Below are 22,876 nucleotides of genomic sequence, written 5' to 3' on the forward strand. Positions count from 1 at the left end.
GCAGTGCCCGAAGCCTCTGTAATCATCATTTCTCTGTTCTCAATGGATGAAATATCTATGTGCAGGAAGATAATTATCAGCTGTGTCCTCTCAGCTCTACCGAGCATTTCATTATCTCCTAGTTTGTTGTTTGCTCTTCACAGCCTGCAGTTTTGATGTTTTGGTTCGCCCGTCATTTGCGTCATTTCCAGCATTCACACGCGGTTGATTTCAGTAAAAAAAAAAAAAAAAAAAAGGTCAGATATTTCCCTCAGGAGTTGATTTAGACTAAAAACAGAGCAAAGAGAGTAAATATTAATGACTCCATATTTATCGGGTGGTCAGAAATTAGCAAAATGTTGCTGTGGCAAGTGGCCACAAATGAATGAATGAATCAAATTGAAATGAATTAATTTAAAAATGAATTGGACTATTTAATATAGACTTTTGAAGTTATTTGCTTTTTTTCCAATTATAGGACAAACTCACATTCAACTGTTGTGCATTGTAGTTGTTGTACTGTAAATGTGTAACCTTAAAAAATGAGCAGGTTCTCTGTAACATGCTCTCTTACATCATATTTCTCAGCAACCTCCGCTGAACGCCCAGATGCTGGCCCAGCGTCAGAGGGAACTCTACAGCATCCAGCACCGCCAGCGCCAGCTTTTCCAGCAGAGGGTCATGCTGATGAGACAGAACATGGCAGGCACTCCGACCGGAGCCGTGGGGCCCACCGGAACGGCCAGACTCCCAAAAGGTCCACCATCATCGCCTCAGCAGCAACAGCAACAGCAGCAGTTCACCTTCCCACCAGGGTACAACCCTTTGACGGGAAAATCCCCTACCTCACCAAGTCACTTCAGCCCCATGACCGGGGGCCCTCTGGACAACAAGCTGCCCGGCAGAGTTGCCTTGAATAACCAGACGCTGATGGGTGGTGTGCAAGGCCAGTTCAGCAGCACCGTGGACTCTTCATTGCAGCAGGGCCTGTTTCAGCAGTTTGGAGGGACAGGTACGTTCAAGGAAACAACGCTGTAGTGCATTATACTTGCATTTTCTCTGCTGGCCATCAGGAGGCGACATCTCTAGTTGCAAGTCTGATAGCATGGAAGTCTACGGACGCACTCACACCAGGGCCATTCGATCTGTACCGGTGCCTCGGCACGATCCACGGTCCATTTAGAGTGAAATAGATCATAAAGCTACCAATGCAGGTTGCTACTAAGATGACTTTCACACTTAGCTGTAACGTTGACCTTTAATTATTATATTTTATAAGTAATAATAGTAATGATGCTGTTTTAATAAGTGTTGTTTATAAGTTGCATCTCTGTGCGGCTGCAGTGAAATATGGCACTACGGTACTGTAGTCGAGGGTTATGCGTTGCACCTGAATTTATAAGTAATTACACGGATCCTCAGTACGTCTGAACCAAGACAGCAAACTCTTTATTGTTCCCGGCAGCATCACTCTTTCCATTCTTACCGTACACAAAAAAAGCCCCAGACTGCTTATGAGAGGTCACTTAAATTCACTCGGAGCTTTTTGCGGAAATAAAACTCACCAAAACCCTATCTCTGCAAGGATTTAGCAATTAACTGTTACGCCTGTCCTCTTTCAAAAGCTGTCGCCCAGCAAGACCCGGCTTTCCCTCCTGAGCTGGGCCCAACCAGCCCGTTGTTGTCACCTCAAAACCCCACCTCCCAGAGTCCTCTGCTTCAGCAAGCCCCACCCCCTGGCTACCAGTCACCAGAAATGAAGAGCTGGCAACAGACGGGCATTGGCGGCAACAGGTGAGGAAGTGAATACAGTTGTAAAGCTTATGCAAACGTTCCGTTGGGTAGAAAGCTGCGTTTGAATGTCACTTGTCCCCGGTGTAACGTTCTGTCTTCTGTCATTGTTTCTGCATACAACAGCCTGTTCAGTCAGTCAGGACAGAGTGCAGGCCAAGCTTTTGGCCAGCAGGGGGTCTACAACAACATGAGCATCACCGTCTCCATGGCCGGGGGCTCGGGGAGTGTCGGCTCGTTACCTCCCATGGGGCAGCCGGTCAGCATGAGCAACAGTAACCTCAGCAACGTCGGTTCAGTGTGCAGCGACCAGCAGGTTTGTCACTTTGAAGCTCCAGGACCTAATCGTCTTGATGGGTTGCTGTCTTGTGTTTTCCACCTCACTCTGTGGTGCGTTTCTGTGACGTTTAAAGTAAAATATAAAGTAGACTTTATTGTATCCTTTATCCTACCTGGGAATATGCCATGTTGGAAACAACACCACTACAGTGGCATCTGCTTGTTTGTTTGATAAACAAGAATAGTGTTATTTAGATGAATCACCGACTTCTCTGTTTCTCTGGTTTTATCATGCATTATGATTATTACCACGGTTAATGAGAAGTGGTCTTTTTGTTCTTAAAAGCAGACACCCAGTCTCTGGGTCTCTCTTTTGGATAAATATTTAGTATCTGTGTGTATATCTGATGATTAGTAAATTGCAGTACAGAAATTACAGATTTTAATAGGGCCGGGTATTGTTACTCCAAAAAAAAAAAACACCACCAATAAGTGTCCAATTTAATCCGGTCAAACGAAACCCGCATTTTATCCTTACCGTGCCCAGATCTATAGAACAGTGACTATAGAGAGGCTAAGTTACGCCCCTTCCGGTGTCCCTTAGAGACATTATTTTGTGAAAAATACATACCGTACTCAATGTTCAGTGGTTTGATCCCAATATTCTCATGTAACCATTGAGGTATAAGACTGTGAAAATATGTATTGCGAAAGACGAAGAAGAAGAAACACATCCATCAGCTTGTTAAGATGCCACCAAAACGTTTGAGTGTGTGAGTTGATGGTGGTTATAATAATAACTTAACGTTTCCGTTCAATATATGTGTCTCAAATGAATGGAATTGATCAGTTTGTGCATAAATCACAACTCTAGATAAGGGACCCTTATACTTTTTTGTTAATGTGGTTTGGCTGAGCTTAAAATGTTTATCGGCATCAGCCTCTAAACTCCAGGATCTGTGGGCTCTGATGCAGCCAGGGCCCTAAAACAACTAGCACTCTTAGGCCCTTGTGTCATTGTTGCGTCTGTTGCCGTAGGTACAGCAGGTTCAGGTGTTTGCGGATGTCCAGTGCACAGTGAACCTGGTTGGCAGTGACTCCTACCTGAACCAGGGCTCCATCGGAGCCACCGCCTCCCAGAAGGGCCCCGGCGGAACGCAGGGCCCCCAGAACAACCAGGCCCAGCAGAAGAGCCTCCTCCAACAGCTGCTCACCGAGTGACGACCCACGGCCCCTTCAGCTCTCCTATACTCCCTCTACTTCTCACTTCTACGCCTCCTCCACGGAGGTCGGTGCACCAGACCCATTGCTGTCTCTGTCTCACCTGTTCTGGATGGATTGATGGATGTTTGGACGACCACATGAGTAGGCGCAGAGGGGTTTGGCTGCCGGTGGAGTTTCACAGCCGAACCGCCTCCGTGCGGAGGGGATTTCGGGGCTGGTTGTTTTACCGCCCAGTACTTAAAGAAAAGACTCAAGTCAGAGCAGCAGTGTATTTAAACCTGCCTGTCTAATCTGTCTGACAACCTGTCTGTCTGCCTCAGCCTATTAAAGGCAGTGTTGTCTTGCTGCTCATTCCTTGGTGACCTACTTCCTGCTTCCTGACCCAAGAAAACAACTGCGACATCATTGTAGATTTGCCAAGTTGTCGTCACTGTCAAATCAGGGCCGGCCTCCTTTATTTTTCTTCTTTTTTTCTTCTTTTTTTTTTTGGTTTCTTCTGATGAGACGGTTATCTGTCAGGCCGTTGTCGATGCAGCAGCAGTGCATCTTGGGAGCATGAGCTGCAGCATACAGCTGAGCTCATCATTAAAGTGTGGGGGTATCCCACACAGCAGCACCTCTGGCTTTTTTTTTTTTTTTTTTGGTTTGTTTTTGTTTTCTTCTACCTGTCTCTCAGCGATGTGGGAATGTTAAGGTTTCAGACCTCTGTGGCATTGTGGGATAGAAGCTCAGTATCAGCTGGTTCTGTGACTGTCTCTCTCTATCAGCTACAGTGCCTGGTGGAAGTTTGAGCTTTTCCCAAGCTCTGCTTCTTCTTCTACATATTATTCTATTAACGTCTTCTTGTTTTTTGTTTTTTTTTGTTGTTGTTGAATTGTTTTGTTTAAAATCTTCTGCTCTCACCATCATCATCATCGTCATCTTCATGATCATCAGAACAAGCTTTGACAACAGTCAGAATGGATTGGATGGATTGATGGATGGGAGACAGACGGGATGCTGCTCAGTTTGGAACTTATGTGTCTTTCTCCCCTCGGGAGGAGGTTTTTATTTTCAATTTTTTCAAAGTATTAAAAAAAAGAGACTGTTGTGATTATTTAACTGTCTGTCCGTCACATTTTACCCCTCACCTCAGCAGCTGTGAATACAGAGCCCTGTTGGGTTCTCTCTCTCTCTCTCTCTCTCTCTCTCTCTCTCTCTCTCTCTCTCTCTCTCTCTCTCTCTCTCTCTCTCTCTCTCTCTCTCTCTGTGTATCTTTCATGCTATCTCTCAGCCTATCAGTGTTGTTTGCCATGTGCACCATGCAGGCGGGTAGTATTGTACAGTACAGAAGGACAAAGACTTGGGGATGAGCTCACTCTTCTCTTGTAACTACTTTCCTTTTTTTTTAAAGTGGGGAAAAAGTGTAATTACTCAGAACAGCAAGACTTATGTATGATGTGATTCGATCCAGGTTTTTTATTTTAAATTTTTTTAAATCCTGATAATGTCAGCTCGTGGGAGATATATTTTTTTTTACATGTTGCAGTGGAGGAGGAAGTTATTGCATCCTCTGAAATGTGAAAAGAAATTTTAAAGCAATTGATCGCAAACTATAGCTAGAAATCTACGCTCCCTTCGGCATCCCATTCAGCGCTCCAAGACGCCACACTACTTCTCGAGGGGGGAAAAAAGAACGGGGAAAAAAAACGGAGTTTGATCTCTTTGCTTTCTCTTGTGGTTACCAGGGAGCTAGTTAGCCATCTTCTCTTGCTTTCTCCTCCTTTTTTAAAATTCTTATGTATGTACAATACTTTAAAGAAAATGTTTCAGACAGTACATGTGTTTGTAACCATTGTATTTAAGAAAAAAAGAAGCATAATAATACCTTAATCCGTGTTCTTTGCTGTGATGACGTGACCTATTGATGCTAACGGTACTGGGCCGCATCGACATTCGTACCCGTTGTCACAGCAACAAAAAAAAGGAAGAAAACACGACGCGCTTTTTGGATATTGTTCCTATATAATGACATTTACGTAGAGGCTTTAGTAACAGAAATTCCTAACTAAGATGTGATGGATAATTCATTTAAAAGCTGTCATGAAATTAAATCAAAAACAGGATGGGTTGAGTCATAAAATACATTATTTTTATTTTATTTTTTTCTGCAAAATTGTTTCATCAGTGTTCTTTCTGGGAGGTGGGGGACAACCCTCTTCTCCCTCCACCTCCCCTGATGAAAACTTCACTCCACTGGCTAAACACACATACAGTTTTTGTTGACTACTGTTGCTCAGTCAGACACTGTCTCTCTCAGTGATGACAGACCTTTGTTCATAAAAAAACCCCAAGATGTGCTGCTTGAAGTGCACGTTACCAGGAAGTTAGAAAAAAAGTAAAGCCTCTAAATATTACTATCATCACACGACTAAATGAATTATCAAGCATAAGAAATATCCGCCGCGCTACAACCAGAGGTTTGAAGTGTACGATGCTTTAAGGACTGAGGTCACTTCATCGAGTTCATCGGGGGAACGTCCAGCGATTCGTCACGTCTCAACTCCAGCACAACATCAGGCGTTCCCCTATAGAACTGCTCCGGTGTGAATCCTTTATTTAGTTGTTTTTTTTTTTGTTTTTTTTAATCTTCCTTGTGTCCTGGAAGCTTTTGAGACAGCAGTGGAATCTGTGGAGCGTTTTTATTTCATTGATTTGTTTTCGTTTTGCACACATCGCAGACCTCACATTCACACATCAGGACGTTTCATTACCCATTCTATAAATGCAACTACCTAACTCATCGCTCACATTAGGTCAACACCATTACAGTCTGATGCTACTTCAGTGGAATAGGGCTTTCCTGTGTACTTTTGTTGTTGTTGTTTGTTGTTTATTTTTTTCACAGCGATACTTCACCGTATGCAACAGATATAGAGGGATTGTATGCAAGGTCAACATTCCACCCACCAATGCCTCCGTTGTATGATGTGAGAACCACTTTGTGCTCAGCTGAAAAGCTCAGTGAGTGTATTTGGACATGATGACGTATCCGAACAGGCCCTGGAGCGGTCGCCATCTTTAAATCTTTATAATATAGTGAGTCCGAAACGCAGGAAACTCTATCCTGGACTCAAACATATTCTGATTTACCGAGACTTTCTGAGATGTGTTTTTTTTTCTCTCTCTCTCTCTCTCTGTATATTTATTAGTAACCATCAGTAGAGCACCTTTTTATTACCTCATTGCTGTTTTATCAGACAAGAGTTCTGTCTGATGATCTTTCTTTTTTGACCATGTTTTCACACTGTAAGGAGCTTGTTTGATCAGAAAAATCCTAAATGTTTTTCTGCTTCACTTATCCTTTATCTTTTGGCATCGTTGATTCAACAATCCTGGCTTTCAAGCACTTACGTTTTATAGAATATGTATTCGGAGGCTTAGACGGTTTACATTATCTCCATTATATAATCCATTGATTCTCTTTTGTGTCAATTTGATTAACTGTAGAATGTCTCTAAAGAAAGGTCCATTACAGTTTCCCCCAAAAAACAAAAGATATTTCATTTAAAATGACAGGACATTCATGTATTATCAAAATAAAACATCAGTGATTCCCTACTCTAGATCAGTTTTAAGATTTTTGAGATTTTCCATTTCTACACTTGGCATTGTGGATAATCAAAATAAGCCATGAACAGTAGAGGGCAGTAGTAAACTGAATCCTACCTGCATTTTATTTTTTAAATAGAGAGACAAAACCACTTATGGTTTTTATCGTTTGTGCCCCGTTTTGAGGATCAGGAAAGAGTTGAGAGACCCAGAGAAAGCCGTCGTTTACGATATTGTTCAGAACTAAAATCGATGGAGACCGTGAGGCTTTTGATTGCCTGCACTTAGATTTATGTAGATTTTGCACTTACTAGGCAGCACTTCTGATAACAAAAGAAAAAAGGCCATCAGTCAGGGAAAGAGTAACGTAAAAATCATCCGTCTTGCCGCTTTGTTTTTTTTTTTAAACATGTCTCTCACAGTGTGAATTCACCGGTCCGACACTCCTACGCTACAGTTTGGTTCCATGTAAAATACTCCAGAAGAGCCAGAAGCTGCACAAAGTGGAAGAATGTATTTTTCTGGATGGATTCTGCCAGTTTCAGCCTCCTACTTGTTTATTTCACACATGCAGTATTGACAACCCTCCTTCCTGTTCACTTTTCTGCGTGGAATAGGCATTCCTATGGAAACGGTTTTCCTCTACAACTCTTGTTAACTACAGAAACGGCAACTGTCAGCTTATAAAACATGCCAAATACAACCAATGTAATGTTTTTTTTTTTAATGGAACAGCCATTCAATGGAAAACAGTCCCTCCTTCCTCACTACATTTAACAGGTACAAGGTTCTTTTATAACATTGGTTTCGAGATGTTAACATAATGTATATAACAGAGAAATGTGAATATGTATTTGTTCAGAATCAACAAAAAAAAGTAGTGCTCCGAGTTTGTGGTAAAAAAAAAAAAAAGAGAAAAAAATGAAGAAAAAAGAAAAAAAAACTACTCGCCTCCGTCATGTTTTTATTTTATGTTTTGATTTTTCTACTTTTTTATGTTTCCGATGATGTATGTATGTATATTCCTATCAGTGAGTGCGTATGTATGTGTGTAAGTGATTAATACTGTATATCTGGTGTTCTCTAAGATGGAAAAGTGGAAGATGTCCTGGTTTGATTCTTTTCTTCTTTTTACTCTTTAGACCCTGCACAGTACCTGTGGGTGTTTCAGATAACTATGCCAGAGAATGGTTTAGCGACTGCTGAATGTGATTTTACTGAGAGAGAAGCAGTGTGGACTGGCTTTTTTTTTTGTACGGGTTAATTTAAAAAAAATGGAGAGAAAAAAAGGAAAAAAAGAAAAAGGCCATATTATTTAATTTTTTTCTCTGTTGTCAAAAGTTTAAGCAGATCTGGGAGAGTGGAGCCTTGGTTTTATGGAGAAGCATTGCCTGGTTGTTGTTGTTGTTAGTGTCGTGTATGAGTGGGCTTTTTATTTTCTAACTGCCCGTCTGATGTAGCCTTTCTTTTTTTTTGCATTTGTCAATAGTAAATGACCAAAGCTTTGAGATGTTTGATGGATATCATATGCAAAACCTCTTCATCACTGGACAAGACATAATGTAGCGGCCCCCCCTTTAGTTAGTGGTTGTTGATTTGGATTTCTCACACGGTGACTGTTGGTTTGTTCCGCGTGTTCGTCTCTCCTCGCTCGCTATTTTCCAGACACAATCTGTCCTTTTGAAGTGGCCTGAAGTCGGGACACTTCGGAGACGTCTCTCTTCTTTTTTTTTTCTGTTTTTGTGTGCCTGAAGTGCTATCACTCGTTTACAGGAAGAAAAAGAAAAACATTGCAACCGATAGCTATGCACCTTACTGAAACAAGCATTTCCTACCGTTGACTTGGGTATGTGTAATTAACACTGGAACAACACGAAAACATTAATTTCATAAGCAAAGTATTTATAGTTACTTATACACAACACAAATTATTTTAAAAAATAAAATAAAAAAATAGCCCCATCAGTCTAGTGAATTTAGTTGATACCTGATGACCTCTCTCAGCCTTTTAATCTCATTCTCAGAAAAAGAAAAAGGGTTTTTTGTTTTGTTTTGTTTTTCCATTAACTGAATACTTTATACCAAACTTAAGGTGCCTCGTGTATATACTTTCTGCAGTAAAGATTGCTCCTTTGCTGTTTAACAATAATAACCTTGTTAACCAGGGTTTTTTTAAAACCTTTTTTCACCTTTATAAAAAAAAAAAAGAAGTTTATTGTATTTTAAATGACTTTTTTACACACATAGATTAATCAAAGTATTCCAGGAATTTGCAAATACAATCTAATTTTGCACTTTATATCAGATTTACTTGGAGTGAAAAGGCCATCAGAAACTGTCTCAATCAGATCAGTATTGTATTTGGAGATAGAATAAGTCCCCTGAATGTACCAAGAAAATTAATGAATCGCTCAGGTTCTTCATGAAGAGCTTGACAGTAGTAGATACCCATCATCCAAACGACGACTACAAATTGTACACACCTTCTACCTTCTTTGTAATGTCTCTCTGTCTACACCAACCGATCCTCAGTATAAATACTATGCCAATCTTCTTCAGGTGATGCCCCTCCCACCCTCCTCCTCTTCCTCTCTGCGCTGTCAGCTGACACCTGGCAAACTGTCAAAAAAACCTCCAGCTTGAACTCTCAGAACATTCCTGCTCACAACGCAGTTTTAGCAACCGTCAACACTTAGCTCTGTAACTGCCGTCGCCACCGCTCGGCTGTCACTTTCCCCGCAGCTTGAACGTGTTTTTCCTTAAACCAAGGTGGACACTCGCTTTTTACTCGTAAAACTCTGGTTGTGTGAGACTTAATCTCTGCAATCTAGCAACATGTGTGCACTGACGTAGAAACAACACACCAGCTGTGTGGCTCGTCTTCTCTGTTTTGCTTGTCTTGTGGAATATGTTGTGGTGCGCTGTCGATAGCAGGACAAGGCCAAAGCCTGGTACAGGATCAGGCAGATGTCTGGTTCAGGATCGGGGCAATGCCTGGTGCAGGATAGGGCCAATGCATGGTGCAGGATCAGGCAGATGTCTGGTTCAGGATCGGGGCAATGCCTGGTGCAGGATAGGGCCAATGCATGGTGCAGGATTGGGGCAATGCCTGGGGAGAAAAGCCCAAGAATGAAGCATATTCCACAAAAGAAAGGAGGATACAGTTTGATCAGCTTTTGTCTTTTTTTTTTTTTTTTTTTTTTGAAGCGTAGTCAAAAATATGAAGCATGCTAGCTCGTCATTGGTCCAAACTGGTATTTGTGCACAGCTAAGACTCTCCATTGTCCTTCAAATCTCCCACTCATTCCTAATTGCAGGTGTTCAGAACTAATCTCTATGTAAACAGCATCAGTTAAGTATTGTATGTGCTGCCGTATCGGGACTGAGGTTGGATGTGAGACTTTACCAGAAGGCTTGTTGTTAACTCACCACTTTGTGTTGTTGTTTGGGGGCGGTGATGCTTTTTCTGGAGAATTTGAGAGAAAAATGACCAAGGTTCCACTTTCTCCCTTGTACAAATTAATATAAATAAATATATAAATATATATTATACATTTTACTCATTTTTGTCCAGTTTTGTATATTACACTCATGTAAAGTTTGTTTTTAAAAGAGGCATCGGAGCAGCTATTACAAGACAATATGAGTGACAATGTTCTGGGAGAATTTTATGCATGTTATATTTTCTCTCTCTCTATCTCTCTCTCGTTCTCTCTCTCTGTCTGTCTCTTTTAATGACCCCCAACCCCCCTGTTCAGGTGTGTAACGTGAAATATAAAGAAATCAACCGTTGGAATGTTGTAGACAATCAGTCTCGGGCCGGGTCCAGTCCCTGCAGGGAGTGAGAGCCCTGTAGGCTGATAGACAAACGATTAAGAAACTCTTTAGTTGCATCTACTGGAAAGTCTAAATTTTGAGGTTTGTTCATTTATATGTTCATGGCTGCTCAAGTTTACACACACACACACACACACACACAGAAACACACACTTCTCTACTACACTCAAAACACAAACACCTCGTGCATTTGATCCCTCTGCTTTTTTTTTTTTTTTTCCAAGGTGAGGATGCCAACCTTGAGGAAATGATGCTTTGACTAACAAATCTATAACATCTATGAATGTGGGAATGCAACACATTGCAATAAAAGCACCATTTGAAATGCATCGTGATGTCCCTGTACGTCCTTTATTACCCTGAATTTTGGTGATAGGTTTTGTCGATGTCAGGTTTTGTTGATGTCAACAACTTTGCAGATGATGGTGTTGTTTATGAGTCACCTGTTGCAAACCAAGGGTTACAGAGGGTAAAACACCAAATCTAACTCCAGATCCTCATCCAAACAATCATTACCAGAAGTTTTAAATATATAAAAAGAGAGAATGTCAATTAAAAAAAAAAAAAAAAACACTGTATGATCTAATAATTTGAAATATAGTGTGAAGCGTTGTGACAGCACATCCCTGGTTACAGGATAAAATGTTTTATATGTTAAAACAAATTGTTGTTAGGAAATGTGAATGTTTTACCAGCTTCAGCATTAAAATGATGAAAACATTGATGCATAATGGTTACTTTTAGTATTTTAAGTTTTTTTTTCCTGCATATCATTTTTCTTTTACTTAAAAAACAATACATTTTTAAATGCAGGACTCATTATCACTACTTATTATTTAACAAAGTTGATGTCTGATTATTAATTCTAAATATAAGTCAACTAAAACATGGATATATTATTATAGATGAAGCTTCTCAACTGTCTGTGTACAAATATAAAATATGTATTATTCTGGAAAGGACCACTTTACATGCTGACTACTTCTACTTTTGTAAAGTAAGCACTTTGTTGCAGTGGTCCTTCGAGACAACTGTAGTGCAGCAGTTGTTAGTGCAGCAGAATAAGTACTCAGTTCTGTAGGTAGACATATCATTTGTTAGTTGATTTGTATTTTTGCATTAAAATTTAGCATCTGCTAAAAGAACAATGTTGTCTTCCAAAATCTAGTGGAGTAAAAGTATAAATTAGCATCAAATGGAGATACCGGTACTCAAATACAGTACAAGTATGTCAAAACTGTATTGGCGTAGAGCTCTTGGGTAAATGTAGTTAGTTATATTCCACCACTGGTAGTATCAAATAAAATATTCTGTATGTTCGACAAAAGCATGCGGAGAATTGTAAAGCATTCTGACAGAGCTTAAAATAGTAATACATTTATTTAGCATTTTTCAACTCTTTAAATTTACAGCATGATTTTCAGTTACGGTAGAGAAATATTTATAAAGACGCGATACAATGCTGCTTCCCTTAAAACAACGTGAAAGAGGCAATACAATTTGAAGATTTTGCCAGGTTCCACATAATTTCCAGGACGGCGGACCGGGGCGAAAAAACAATTGCATCACAAAATCCAGCCTCTAAAATGTTGTCTGTTGAATTATGTTCTTCTTATCCGTTTGAACGGTTTCCAGGTTGGAGTGATTTTGGCGTTACAGGCTGGGGGGAAGCTAACTGAGGGTTCATCCACTGGGGAGCATGAAGTGGGAGTTCCTTACTGTTGGTCTGAGTTTGCCAGATAGCGTCAGCCATGCCCCACAGAGCAGGAAACACAAAGAAGACGGGCAGATCATCGGGATGAGGCCTCCAGAACAAGAGCGCTATGATGCAGGCGAAGTTGGCCAGTGCAGCTGGAGATCAACGGGTAGACGTCGGCAGATCAGACTCATGTTTAGCATCCATTTATTGTATATTTATTCATATTAAAGCAGCAGTGCAATGTAATTAAGTACATTGTGCTGTACAAATTTGAGTTACATTTATATGCTACTTCATAAATCCTCCGCTGTGTATGTGACCTTTTTTTACTATGTTTATTTGACAGTTTAAGTTAAGTTACTAAGCGACGTTACCAAAGAAGAAGAGTGCAGCTCTCCCGGTGTAACGAGCGAGTCTCGCAAAGAGCAAATAGAATTACTGGCTCCAAAGCACATCATCACATAGCCGACGTTCTGGATCCCCAGAGCACACGTCACGTAATTCTGCAAAGAAACAGTCTGGATTAATTTAGCTACTTATTTAAATATTTCGAACATGAATAAATACTAAATTTCTTACGCATATCCAGATGTTTTAGTTAAGAGTTAAAAAACAAACGTCTAAAAGGACAGCGAGAATTGAGCCCCACTCTTAATCCCACAATCGAATGCAGATTTGGCCAATCATAGCGCGGCATCCGGCTTAGCTCTGTACACTCAGATTTTATTTCACTTTCAGGCTGTTTTTGTGGATTTCGAGCTATTCACGGTTTGCGCATGGAACATAGTCGTTACCCGGAGAGGTTGGAAGGAGATAAATGTTTGTAAAACTTTTTCTGCGCAAAAACAGAGTTAGCGCTTCTATGCTATGCTAGCTACAGAGGGTATACTGAATGTGAATAACGACGCTGCTCCTTAGGCTACGTTTACGTTCACACGACAACCGTCTCGCTAAAATGATTGCGTTAAATACATTGTCGTGTAAATTCATTAATTCATTTCATCGATCTTCATGTGGTGATGTTTCACTTTTACACCGTTATCTGTTATCTTAGCTCTCTCTATCTTTTTAATTTGCTTTCATGGCTACATCCTTCTCTCTAATCTTTTCAGGGAGGGCCATTAGTGACGGTGTGGCATTGGGGGCGGGGCTTAGCGAAGGGTCAGGAGGAGCTTTGGCGATTCTTTGCGGTAAAAAGGGTGTCACTAATTCCCGTGTGGTGATCTCCTCACCTTGGTGTACTCCCCGGAGAGGAAGCTCTGCTCGAAGCCGCTGTACATGGTGAGAGGGATCAGGGTCAGCAGCCTCCAGTCCTTCAGCAGTCTGAACGTAGCCAGGAAGGTTTGGCAGAACGGCTCCCGGTTCCCTCGAAATTGACTGGACTGCTCCTGGTCGATGTTGTCCAGAAACACGGCCACGATGATCATGGCTAGCACGCCCACGCCTGCCACAACAACCGACACTGACTGTTAGACAGCAGCAACGGCGGGATGCACTGGTGCGTTCAAGGTCTTGGGAGTCTGTTTCTTGTTTCCCCTTTGGATGCTGTTAAAGGCAACTCATGGCGTTGTTTTCAATAATGTACCAGCATATCAGATAGAGAATCTCAAAACGTGTGAAACAATATTAGCTACTTTTATAAAAAGCAGAAGGTGTTTAGTGGAAGAAGCGCCAATTATTATGTACTTGAATGATGACGTTTTACATCCATTTTTGTAGCACTTTTTTTGCATAAATCTCAAATCGAATGCATCAAATTGAAGCTCCACAGTATTATGGGTCACTGATGCCAAAGGAAGCAGCGACGTTACCGATGTAACATCCGACGAGCGTCCACACCAGTTCCTGAGCAGGTCTGGTGGTCGTGCTGTTGACGCTGATGTTGAGGCCGCAGTCAGCCGCTCCACAAATCTGCAGCTGCTCCTCTGGGATGAAAGCTGTCAGAATGGAAGACAACAACAACAATGCTTCATCTCTTCAACAAGAAAAGAAATATAATTAATAATTATTTGTAGTATCCGATGCCCCTTTGAAGACAAAAGATTCCCACCAAAATGACAAAATGTATTTCAGCCCTTGTGAAGGATGATAAGCATGACGATAAAAAATAAAACAATACTAAAAATATTAAAGAAAAAAGAAAAAAAAATCGAATTTATATAAATGATTCTGTATAAAATATTTCTAATGCATTTTTTGGATTCTCATGCATTTTTTAATGATTGTTGTATCGGTAAATATATATAATATAATGTTCTTGCAAGTGTTTCTTTGTTATAAAAGAGAAAACATGCTTTTACAATTCAAAATAACAAAACATAATTAAAATAGCATCTAAACACTTTGACCTCGAACCAGCACAGAAACAAAAATGGAACAAACAGCTTTGTCGTGTTCTTCTTTTTCCTGGAAATGTTTCCAAAGTGTCCGTTGTCATGTGAACTGATAACCTGAAGAGCATTAACACCAATAAAATGATATACTGCACACGCCCCTTTAAATTGAGCCCATAAAAGGGCTGTAATCCAGTAGTTAGACCAGTGATGGGTTTGTGCATATCAGCTGTAACATTAAAGCAACAAACATAGTGCATCAATAATCATAATCCAATAGTATAATATATATTATTATGCATAGTGAGTACTTTTTGTCTATAGGTTGATTCAGTCAGAAAGAGCAGCTCATTGAACTCTTAGATATCGAACTCTCCAACAGGGGGCGTTAAACCGATGGGCCGTCAGCTGTGGAGCAATGGGCAGCTGGATTTGACAGGAAAAGGCAGAAAGGCGGGGCTGTTGTCATGTTTGTGACTCTATTGGTCAGTGCAGCCCCAATGAAGATGGACCAGGAAGTAAAAGAAGCTCTCCAGGAAGTGAAGTGTCAATTTTTTTTAATTATTTTTTTTTAGTAGGCACGTTTCCAATCATGCATGCGCATGCATTTGCCTTGCATAACCAGGCATTCTGGGATAAAAACGTCAGAAATGCTGGTGATAACTTCCCTTTGCGACATGTCACATGGCTTTAAATGTCGCGGGATCTCCAGGGTACCTCCCTCCGCATGCTTTTCTGTGCAGATGGTCTCAAATAAGTGCGGACATAAGACACTCCCCTCAACGTTGCCCTAGTTGGTTAGAATTACCACATGAGAAAATTCCTCACCTTTGCTCCTCAGCCTCCATCAACAAGGGGAGTTCCAATGCCTCGAATTCGTCCATGACGAAGAAAGCCAGCCCACTGGCCATATTCTTTGTGCAAAGTCCGTGAAGTGCACCTGTGTCCGACTTGACGTGGTGGGAACTTGACGTGTTTATGACGATTTCCGGTGGATCCTCTCAAGTCTCGTGCATGCATAGGCGCAAATGCATGCGATCCGAAACGCAGCCAATGGCACGATCACGTCACATTTCCTTCCTGATTTGGTGCGACCATCAGCCAACTCAAAGGTCAGAGTTCATCTTTGTTCCATGCATGGAGGTGACAGCCAATGATAAGCTGTGCTTGGAGATGTCAACTCTTCGTTTGTTGTTGTTTGCAGCTCTGAAGGCAGCTGCTCAGTCATGTTTCATGTGACACTACGTTCAAAAGCTGTTGGCTCGTCTTAAAATACTGAGTCCATTGACTGATGAAGTACTCAGGTGCTTAACTGAGGAAAGAAAGAACTAGGAACAAGATTTTACTGCTTGGTAACTGTGGAGAGCTGCGGGGGGGAAAGCTGATTTTAGGTACTTTGTATTGAGTGGATTAGAGGTGCAAAGCTGCATTTGTGTTCTTTCAAAGTGAAAAGTACAATATTTCTGAGATGACTCGAAGTTTAACTAACATCCATGAGTGACACGTCCTCTACCTGACTCAGGTTTTGGCAGTCTTCCTACCTATCGTGGCGTCCTGTCTGAAGATCAGCGACGACATGAGGTTTCCCCACACAGCCGACGACTGGAAGATGAAAAAGAAGATGCCAAAGTATTGGTTGATGACGTCGGATCCCCTGTTGCCATCGATGGCAGCCTGCTTGTTCCCAGATATGGTCAGGTAGGTGCATTTGGCCGACCACAGGGGGGAGCCACCCAGACCCAGGATCACTGAGGTGGGTATGAGGGTGTACCTGAGGGTGACGGCAAAGGGGAATCAAATCAGTCATTTATTATGGAAAAATATGAACAATTTAAAGTGTAAAGCGACTGTGAGTACCATGAAAAAAAATGCTTTTTGGATAAAACAATAATTTGAAAATGTCGCCGTGGACTTTGGGGAAACTGTGGTGGACAATTTACATGATTTTCTCTAGTTTTAAATGGATTAACTATCAAACTAAATGATCATTAGGTTATTTCTGAATGAAAAAAAAAATCATTAGTTGCAACGCTGTTATAGTATAATAGTATTTTAAAGCTTTTGATTGATAAGGCCTCTAGGTTACAAGGGAACAAAATACAGTAATACCGACAAATACAATATGTCAGTAACTGGAGGTGCTTGTACTTCATTTCGAGTATTTTAACCCTCCTATTTACTTCTACTCACATCTCAGAGATACATATTTTACTTTCACTCCACAGCTTTAATTACTTTTTTAAAATTTCATTTTGAGTAATGTTTCAGCCCTTTCCTGTCCAATGAAAACCACGTATCTCCAGATGTGTGATAAACTGATGGATGAAGTTTATGTGTTGAGAAAATCCTTCGTCTTCTTCTTAGGCTAAATAACTGCTTTAAAAATCCTCTTTGATCAGCTGGAAAATAAATCGTATCATATTGTATCGTGCATCATGTATAGTGTATTGTTTATCGTATCATATTTTGTATCGTATCATATTGTATATCGTATTATATCGTGCATCATGTATAGTGTATTGTGTATCGTATCATATTGTATATCGTATTATATCGTGCATCATGTGATGCGCGTCGTATCGTATTGTAGAAATCAAAACTGAAAACAGGGCTGATGAAACGTTTTCCTTTTAGAGATACGTGCTTCTCATCTGAAAGAATATGATGCATTGCTGTTAATTCAACTTCCCAACAGAATATATAGGAGTTAAAAGCCGCTACAATAAAACACTGACAGAGAACATTTTCCTGCATAATCAGTAATTTTACTTTTCACACTTTAAAGACATTTTGATGATAGTTTTACTGAAGTAGTTTTGGATGCTTTTACTTGTAGTGAAGTACTATCACTGTGTGCTATTAGTACTTTTACTAAAGTCTAAATTCATCTGCAACGCTGTGTTTTGACCTGAGGTTTAAATGTACCCAAACCCTGAAACCAAAGCCTGCATGAGTTGGAGGTGCCACGGTTTTCATCCCTGTTTTTGGAAACACTGCGCTAAAGTATTATTCAAATATATTAAGCTGGTCTTCATTTTATCATTATTCACTTTTTCTCATTTGTTATCAAATACAATCTGAAAGGATAGTTTTGCCTACAAACAGTGAGCCTGAGGATTGAAGTGATTGGCTGATTGATTACCATCCAGGGTAGAGGTTTCCAAAGGAGTAGGAGACGTAGCAGGCCATGCCCACAACGATGCCCAGGTTTTTGATCATGATGGGAGGCAGGAACATGGAGGGGATGATGATGGAGGCGTAGATGACGGTCAGAGAGGCCACACCCATCCCCTGTTCTGCATTCAGACTGCTCTGCACACAACGGGGGCGGGACTCACAATCAGTTCAGTTCACGATGACAGGAAGTAGCATCAAGTTGTAGCGTAAACATTCATTAAAACATAATGATATAACAATAACATGTCACATGGCAGTCAGACGTTATTCTCATTTAACTAAAACTGACGTGTCATGTTATGTTGTGTGCTAATAGAGGTAAGGTGATTAAAGATTTAAAGCTGGGGTATGTAATGTTGGAAAGCTAGCAAGAGAGCTAGCAAGATTTGAAAATAGCACCTCCTCCTGCCTCCTCTAAGTCCCCCCCCCCCCCCCCCGTCAGTGAGTCCGTCCAAGCTGATTCCGGAAGAATCAGCAAGACGTGAAGGCTGTGCACTCGCACTTAGGCGGGGCCCTTCGGTGCGAGGGGCGCAGATTGGTTGTTTGTTTTCTCAGTCCCACGGCGGCCACAGAGCTCTGTTTAATTCCGTTCCTTTTCCTGATGACATAATGTACTGATCCCTCTGAAATTAGACGGGCCATTTCACCCAGTATAACAAAAAGTGCTTCTGAACAGGATTACATACCCCATCTTTAAGGCTAAAATGCCAGGTGCTGCCAAGTGAAGCGAAAGGTGATTTAAAAAAAAAAATAACAGTAGTGCAAGAATGCAGTTTATTGTGGAAATATATAAAATAATAATTTTATGTGGACACACCGTGTCTTATTTTTTCAAAGTGATGTTATAGCTACACATATCTCTCTATAACAGTGGACAAATCTTACAGGAAATGACTGAAATCAAGATCCTCATTAAGATCAGGGTAATGGGTTGACCTTAATCCTTCCATACTGTTCATATTTCATGACTTCACTGTATGGTTCGAGAAAATTTTGACCCTGGCTGAGAATTCTCTCAGAAGTGGCTTCACCGATTTTGAACTATATATTTACAATGTATAATTAGCCTGTCTCTTTGAACTCATGTAGGGGTGAAATACTCTTCTGTATTCCTTCATTCAATATGATTGTGCTCTTTTTATGGGAACTTGGAGGCAGCAGGTAAATGTGACCTCAACAGGTAAATGTGACCATGACTGCATGGGCTTCATACTAATCCTATGAGAAAGATGGGATGTCTCTAGAGGATGGAGCAAAGTGGACCTCCAGTCTCGTCATTGAGGAAGGTGTAGTAGCAGTCATCCACCACCTGAGGGTGCAGCAGAACAAACTGACAGTCATGCTTTCAGGAGCTGAATCAGGAAAAGGGTCAAACCTGAAGGTGATGGTGGACCACATGAGAGCAGATGCATACATCACGTGATGAATCTGATTGGAGTAAATAAATTACAGAAACAAGATGAGACATGCATGAATGTATCTGTGTTTTTGCAAGATCATAAATATTATAATAACAGCATTCAAATCATTATACCTTAAACAATCACGCCTTTATGACACTTTCTAACAACACACCGTTTTGAAAAAGAAAACGTGGACTTCTTTAGATCAATACCGTGTTTTGAATTAAAATTCTAAGACAATAGTGAGAAAACAATGAGAAGAAACAAGATGCTACATCAGGTGCAGGTGTGTGTGTTGTGTTCTACATAAAGTAAACACACCATCACTACATGGACTGAATGAGGAGCGATACCTGATGGTTCGTTATGTTTTAAGGTCACCTGTTATTATTACGTTTTCATGGAAATTGTTGGAAATTAAATGGGAATTTGCTTTTTATTGTATGTATTTTTTTACTAGATTGCTGTTTTTTAAATTTTACCACAAGATGCTGCCATCATGTGTAAAACAGACGAAACGTGTTAGAATAACAATAACAGAGCCCAATTGGTCCCGCCTTACAGTGATTAGTTAAAGGTAAACACAGAAATATGTAAGTAGATTAATATAAAAATAGATTACATATATATATATATATATATATATATGTATATATATATATATATATATATATATATATATTCTAATGAAAATTAATTAATTTTTGATTAAGTAGATCATTTTTTACTTTCAAGATCTATTCATGTATTTACTTATTTATTTTCTGATAAAAATGAAAATGCACCAAACTCCCGCACTCATGTCAAGAACCTTGGAGTAACACTAGATAGTGCTTTTAAATTTGACAGGCAGGTCAGCTCTGTTGTCAAAACGAGTTTCTTCCAGCTTCGACTCTTAGCCAAGATGAAGGCCTATCTTCCTCCCAAAGACCCAGAGAGAGTGATCCATGCCTTTATTTCTTCACGGCTAGATTACTGTAATTCTTTGTATGTTGGTGTCGACCAGTCGTTGCTCCGTCGCCTGCAGCTCGTGCAAAATGCTGCCGCTCGTCTCCTGGCTGGAAAAAGAAAGCGCGACCACATTACACCAGTCTTGGCCTCACTACACTGGCTCCCTGTCCGCTTCAGGATTGATTTTAAACGTTTGCTATTTGTTTTTAAAGCTTTAAATGGACTGGCACCAGCACTATACTTATCTGAACTTTTACACTGTCACAATCCAGCCAGAGCGCTGAGGTCGGCAGATCAACTGCTCCTGAAAGTCCCTAGGACCAGACTTAAAACCAGAGGGGACCGAGCCTTTGCGGCGGCGGCCCCGAGGCTCTGGAATAGCATGCCTTGGCATATTAGATCAGCCCAGACCCTAGAGGTTTTTAAGTCCCTATTGAAGACCCACCTGTTCTCCATGGCTTTTAATTCAGGCTGAGCATGACACCCGTCTACTGTATTTTATGTATATTTTTATTTATTTATTTGTATTATTCACATATATTGTATTGTATTGTATTTGTTTTACTGAACTGTACAGCACTTTGGTCAACCATTGGTCGTGAAAAATGTGCTCTATAAATAAAGTTTGAGTTGAGTTGAGTTGAGAATGTCTGTTTCATGATTAATAACCTTTATTTATTAATTGCATTATTTATTAATGTATAATAATAATAATAATAATAATAATATAATAACAATAATAATAACATAAGTATGTTAATGTATATTAATGTATATATATAAACCTATTTATTTTCTAATGAAAATTAATTTAATCTTTAAATTAATTTTTCATTTAAATATGATATGTTTCAAGATCTATTCATGTATTAACTTATACTTAATTTGACAGAAAGAATAAAGACAACCTAATAAAGCGATGATACGAGGCAAGTTGTGGAGACCCGAGTGTCCTCCGTGTGTATTTGTACACCGAAAAGTATTTATTGTAGTTTGGACGCAAACTCCGCAAACGGAAAAAATACTTTCGATGCGTCTTTAACTTTGATCGATCTGTTTTTCTGGTGAACACATTTATATCCATATAGAAGCATCCAGCAGCATTGAAATGTATTATATCTACATAATATGTGTTATATCTACATAATATGTGTTATATCTACATAATATGTGTTATATCTAAACATAAAAAGCGTTATATCTACATAATATGTGTTATATCTATATCTAATAAGTGTTATATCTACATAATATGTGTTATATCTAAATCTAATAAGTGTTATATCTACATAATATGTGTTATATCTAAACATAAAAAGTGTTATATCTACATAATATGTGTTATATCTAAACATAAAAAGTGTTATATCTACATAATATGTGTTATATCTAAACATAAAAAGTATTATATCTACATAATATGTGTTGTATCTAATAATAGTTTTATATAATATGTTATATCTGCAGTCAGTTGTGATATTGTGACGTATACCGCTGTCACTGCGGGGGACTTGAATTCATTGAAGTCTTCCGACTTGATTTAATGAAGGTCTTTCTATTCTATAACTATAGATCTAGCCTTTTATGAACGGAGCTTTTCTCATACATAAAGTAACTCTCCAGACCTCTTTTCCTCTACGTGATCAAAGTCAGCAGCTTTACTACACGTTAACGAATATTTCACCTATTTCATCCACCGATTCATTTCTGTTGATTCCTGCTCACTTCATGAGTATCATAGTTTCAGCTCTGATATAATCAGGGTTTGGTTTGAAAGAAATAAACAAACAAAAAACAAAGCCTTAATATTCCACTGGTAGTCATGGTGATGCGTAATGACGCGTTCCGCCGCTCATTTAAAAGCTGAAGCCTCATCGTTCTATTACATTCTGCACCTGGACGCTGACAGTGAAGTTCAACTTGTTACGAGCCAGTGCTGAATTGTTGAAAGAGAAAACTTTGTGAACGTAAAACATCTGTGTTGACCTCCTGACATCAGAGAGTGAACGATGGTTTTCCTGCGGGAGAAGCACCTGCTGACTGCCAGCATCCTCCGCCTGCTGGATGACCGTGATGGTAAATCACAGCACAGACTCAGGGAACATGACCATGTCAGAATACAATTATTAAAGTTGTTATCTCCATATAAAATCACGACAGACGATGGATTTTACCGAGTGAACGAATACGTTTGAATATTGAAGTTGTGACCGAGAGAAAGTGTTTTTATTGGGGAAGCATAGACCAACTTAACGTTGAGTGTAGAGGACAAGGACGGCGCCAGCGCCATTGTTTGTAAAATGCTAAAAGTTCTGTATGTTGCACGCGCCATGGAGACGGACGCGTGTGTGTGCGTGTGTGTGTGTGCGTGTGTGTGTGCGTGCATGCGTGCGTACGTGTGTGCGTGCGTTTATGTGTGTGTGTGTGTGTGTGTGTGTGTGTGTGCGTGTGTATGTGTGTGTGTATGTATGTGTGTGTGTATGTATGTGTGTGTGTGTGTGTGTGTGTGTGTGTATGTGTGTGTGTGCGTGTGTATGTATGTGTGTATGCATGTGTGTGTGTGTGTGTGTGTGTGTGTGTGTGTGTGTGTGTGTGTGTGTGTGTGTGTGCGT

At 40.1% G+C, this 22,876-nt stretch overlaps 1 protein-coding gene and 1 pseudogene across 2 annotated transcripts in view; one reads left to right on the plus strand and one right to left on the minus strand.

Annotated features, from left to right (window-relative positions):
* ncoa1 (nuclear receptor coactivator 1) overlaps positions 1–10,476 on the plus strand; it is a 55,709-nt gene extending 45,233 nt beyond the window's left edge. The window contains exons 19-22 of the mRNA XM_084031128.1: positions 568–991; positions 1,605–1,773; positions 1,897–2,086; positions 3,088–10,476. Coding sequence (XP_083887254.1) covers positions 568–991; positions 1,605–1,773; positions 1,897–2,086; positions 3,088–3,270 — 966 coding nt within the window. The 3' untranslated portion in view covers positions 3,271–10,476. The remainder of the gene's footprint in view (positions 1–567; positions 992–1,604; positions 1,774–1,896; positions 2,087–3,087) is intronic.
* Positions 10,477–12,313: 1,837 nt separating this feature from the next.
* Positions 12,314–18,047, minus strand: LOC311026789 (protein unc-93 homolog A-like; annotated as a pseudogene). The gene is made up of 6 exons (XR_014599342.1): positions 17,876–18,047; positions 16,275–16,504; positions 14,212–14,337; positions 13,633–13,844; positions 12,775–12,903; positions 12,314–12,552 (listed from the first exon to the last, which is right to left on the minus strand). The product of XR_014599342.1 is annotated as a protein unc-93 homolog A-like (transcript).
* Between the last annotated feature and the right edge of the window lie 4,829 nt (positions 18,048–22,876).

Source organism: Eutrigla gurnardus, assembly GCF_963514095.1.
Source record: "Eutrigla gurnardus genome assembly, chromosome: 16".
NCBI classification, from domain to species: domain Eukaryota; kingdom Metazoa; phylum Chordata; class Actinopteri; order Perciformes; family Triglidae; genus Eutrigla; species Eutrigla gurnardus.